The 4030-nt window shown below is 40.5% G+C and overlaps 1 protein-coding gene across 1 annotated transcript in view; it reads right to left on the bottom strand.

Moving 5' to 3' along the window:
- Positions 1–3860, bottom strand: part of LOC101852945 — a gene marked incomplete in the record, with an annotated part of 13388 nt that extends 9528 nt beyond the window's left edge. Inside the window, 3 exon segments of the mRNA XM_013085429.2 lie at positions 259–327; positions 721–789; positions 3486–3860. Coding sequence (XP_012940883.1) covers positions 259–327; positions 721–789; positions 3486–3545 — 198 coding nt within the window.
- Positions 3861–4030: the final 170 nt, after the last annotated feature.

Here is a 4030-nt window from a genome sequence, read left to right as displayed (position 1 = left end):
GTTTGAAATATATCATTTTAACATTCCTAGCATTTACAGATCTACACCTGGCCAATTTATTACCTTTTTGAACATTTTTCATTTGGTCATAGCAATTGTACTGTAAATGTAAGTACAACTTTCAAAATACACAGTGAGGACCCAAGTCTGGTCTCTAGCCATCTTCGTCAACATATTATCAGTATCAAAAAAGCAAAGTCACATATCACATAAAATATGTGAAAAACAAAAAAAGTCAATAAAGATCATTGAACTTACAGGCTCCAACATTCGCAAGGCAGACACCTTATCAGCTGGCCGGGGGAGCTCGTACAAAATCTGGGCTGCCTGTTTGTAAAAACATCAACGTAAAACAATGATTACAACCAAACCATCACACAAGGAGATGACACATTACATTGTCACTTACATTGACTATAGTCTCATTTAAAGAAAGATATTACAGGTTAATGATAAGGAGAAGAACCACATTTTTAAATGTGGTCCTTCAACATCACTTTCTTTCCCACTTCCAACAAACATTGAGATACAATTTACAGTACCGGAACTCTCAAGTAAACGTAATCAAATCAAATTATCATTCTCATCAGTTTATGACCTTTAAATCCATTTTTGAAAATTCACCATGTATACAATAAACAGAGGGAATCAGACGTGCAATTAATTCCTTTATAAACAAAAAGCACAAGTATCGCCTGAATATTTTATCTGCAATCTTACCTGACTTGCGCTGAAGTATCCACGAGAAGTGTACAAGATCTGTAACTTCTTCGCATGATCATCGGATTCCTAGAGAAGAAAAGGAAAGAATTATCTCTTTGTAGACAGAAATCTAAGCGCATGACATAATTTACACATGAATAAAGACTATGTTCCAAATAATATATGATATATTATGGTGGGGGGGGGATCAGCACAGTAAGGTCATTTAACAAGTGAGACCTCCGAATTTAACATCCATCCATAAGACCAAGGTAAGTACAGCGCAGCCTCTCTATAACGACATCGTCAGAGAAGCAACAAAAAATTACAAATGATATACAGTATAATCCACTTATATTGACAGCCGATGTATCGACATTTTGACATATTTTCCAATTACGAAATTTTTCCTTCAATATCTTCACTAAACAATTTCTCTTATATCGACTTTTTTTCAGCCCACTCTGCTTTACCGACATGCTTCCTGGGTACCTGGCGAAGCCCACGACCATAAATGGGGGGAAAAACCACGTTATTGCTCAACGCATAAGTTCTTCATTAAATCCATATACCCGCCAAGTAGCCTATTCGACACACCAGGCTTTAGTAGGTCATGTAGGGCCTATACACAGTGTAGTCTCCAACACAGTACAGTTCCTCACAGATGTGAGCGTCTCGCGCGCTGGGCATCACCTCCCTACCACCACTCGCAATCGCTCACTCCCTTTCCCCATCCCATTCTCAGTCTGTCGCTGGCAAGTGCCATGGTCAGTGAGTCAGCGCCTCACCTTTCCATTTTCCCTTGCAAGCGGCCATAAACAGGCCTTACAAGGATGCTGCAACAAAGTTTGCGCTGGTGTGTAGTGTGCGCGTTGGGTTGTTCGGTCTTTGGTACCGTAACTCCAACCCCCCCTTCCCCTCTGCCTCTTGGTAGTTTTACTGTGTAGTGTATGAATCGAGGGAAGTAACCCGCTTAAAAGTAGAATTGTCTTTTTACCAATGACCTCCCCTTGGTTTTTTTCCTCTTTGGCTTTATATTTTCATTTATCGACATCAAATCCACTTTAGGCTACCTGTATTTGGAAAAAAGGTGGGGGGAGACCCACATAGTTGGAGTCGGAGGATGGGTGTTTTGGTGACCAGTAATTTAGATCTTCATACATTTTGATTACTAAAATCACTGGCTCAGTGTGCTGAGCTTCCATAGATGACAGTGGTTTCACTTTTGTTTGACAAGTTAGTGAGCTAATTTAGGAATTTGGGCTCCAAGCAAAGGAGACGCAGTGCCTCACACCCCAGGGTCAAAGAGTTACAGAAAGTATTTATATTATTGCAACAGGAGAGGCACCAGGACTGAGTGACCCAAAGGAGTTTTATAGTGCCTTCTAATAAATAACACATAATGTTATGTATCAAGCACTCACGTTCAAGCAGTGCTGATTTAGAAAAAAAACTAAATTAGGGTTAGGCATATGTATGTTATACTGAATAAATTATTCTACTGTAAAGAATCAAAATGACGATGCATTGACTTAAATCCCACTTTTTCATTACACTATTTTACTTTTATCTTCAATCCAACCATCTATATATTTGACCTTTGGCTTTGGACATTTTGGTCTGTAGGCCTAATACGGTGTGCCCACATACGCGATCGGGTAGGGTTGGGCTTATCGGGTAGTCGGGGCTAGCCAAATTGAGGGCGCAAAGCAGTCATCGTGGCACAAACCGATCGATTTTGTCTGTGACCTACAAAAACAAACATGTTTGTTTTCAGGCCTGCGTATCGCGCGATCGGGTGGTTTGCAGCCAACCACAATTTTTTAAAAACTAGGCTGAGTCACGTGTCCATTTTGACCCATGAATACATTAAGTAGGCTGGGAATTCACGATTTCGGTCTCATGCCTTTGACTGTCTTCTCACCTCTCACAGCGAGTTTGGAGCGCTCATAGGCCTAGAGGAAGAAGAAGACAAATAAAAAGAAGGGGAGGGTGGTGAGAGTGACGGGAGCAAGAGAGGTAAGTTGAGAGAAGTATAAAGAGACCTTGCAAAATTGCTAGATCTAGGTCTCCATGGGAAGTGAGAAATAAACAAGAAAGGAGAGAGACACTAAAGCAAGCAAGCACTTACGCACACATACACACGCGCGCGCATACAAATACACACACACACACACACACACAGAGACACATTGAGAGAGATATAGGGAGTGCGGGAAGTTCAAGAGTAGGCCTAGATCTACTTATATATTCATGGGTCAAAGGTTCAGCCAATCGTAGCCCCGTTTACACCCTCTGCGTAGTCGCATATATATGTAGGTTAAAGGATCTCTACTTTAACTTCCAGATCGTCGGCTACAATCGCGGCGGGGTTGTGTAGTGTGCACTGAAACCACAAAGCAACCCAACCCGGTCGGCCCGGCCCCACCCAACCCGACCGGATCGCGTATGTGGGCACCCCCTATAAGATGAAAAGAAAACAAAAGTAAAAGTTTTTAATTTTCTTTACGAAATGTCAAAATTACTGGTTAAAAGCTGGGCCTATGTAAGCTTAACTCATTGTTGTATTATAAAAAACATGTGTCACACAGTTGACTGCTAGAGTCTAGGTTAAATAAAAATAAAAGCGATATTCTGAATTATTTGACAATGTTTTGAAATAATGAATATGATATATGTCATGACGAAGAATTATGATCCGTTGACGCCGCTATTTATCAGTCGTTGTTGTTCTCTGCTTGCATATTAGCTTAATCAATATTTCTCAAAGGGATATTACCTACCTGTCTTATTCTGGAAACCAGACGACCAAATTCGTCAGATGGCATGGACTCCTTCGACATTGTTGCTTTTAAAACTGAAATCCAAGCAAACGAAAAAACAATATCGAGTTCCAGTGGAGGAGAGGGCCTTTCGAAGTCCGCTTCCCTGGCAACAGCGTTCTTATGTACCGGAAGCGGATTAGAATCAGTCTAAACATGGATTGGTGAAACATTAACCCAATAATAATTAACTCATCCACTACACTGTTTTATTCCTTCTCCCTTCTTTTAAAAAAATGCTTCTGTTCTGTATCTTCATTCACATGTTGATAATGGTTGAAAAAATATTTCAATTCCTGTTAGAAGAAATAAATGCATCATCCAAGCCTGAAAGTGCTGAAGTTAGCCTTCTTAGTGTAGAATTCTGTGAGTTGCATAATGCATAGAGTTATCTAGATCTTTTAGCCTAGTGTGTGTAAATCACAGAATTCTACACTTATAGAACGGGAACTGTACCACGTGACCTGTGAGGAATTGAAGACCGAAAACAATGGCGTCTTGAGGGC

The sequence above is a fragment of the Aplysia californica genome, unplaced genomic scaffold (genome assembly GCF_000002075.1).
Source record: "Aplysia californica isolate F4 #8 unplaced genomic scaffold, AplCal3.0 scaffold00373, whole genome shotgun sequence".
NCBI classification, from domain to species: domain Eukaryota; kingdom Metazoa; phylum Mollusca; class Gastropoda; order Aplysiida; family Aplysiidae; genus Aplysia; species Aplysia californica.
Note: the sequence above shows the minus strand (reverse complement) of the source record. Positions and strands in the feature narration are given on the sequence as shown.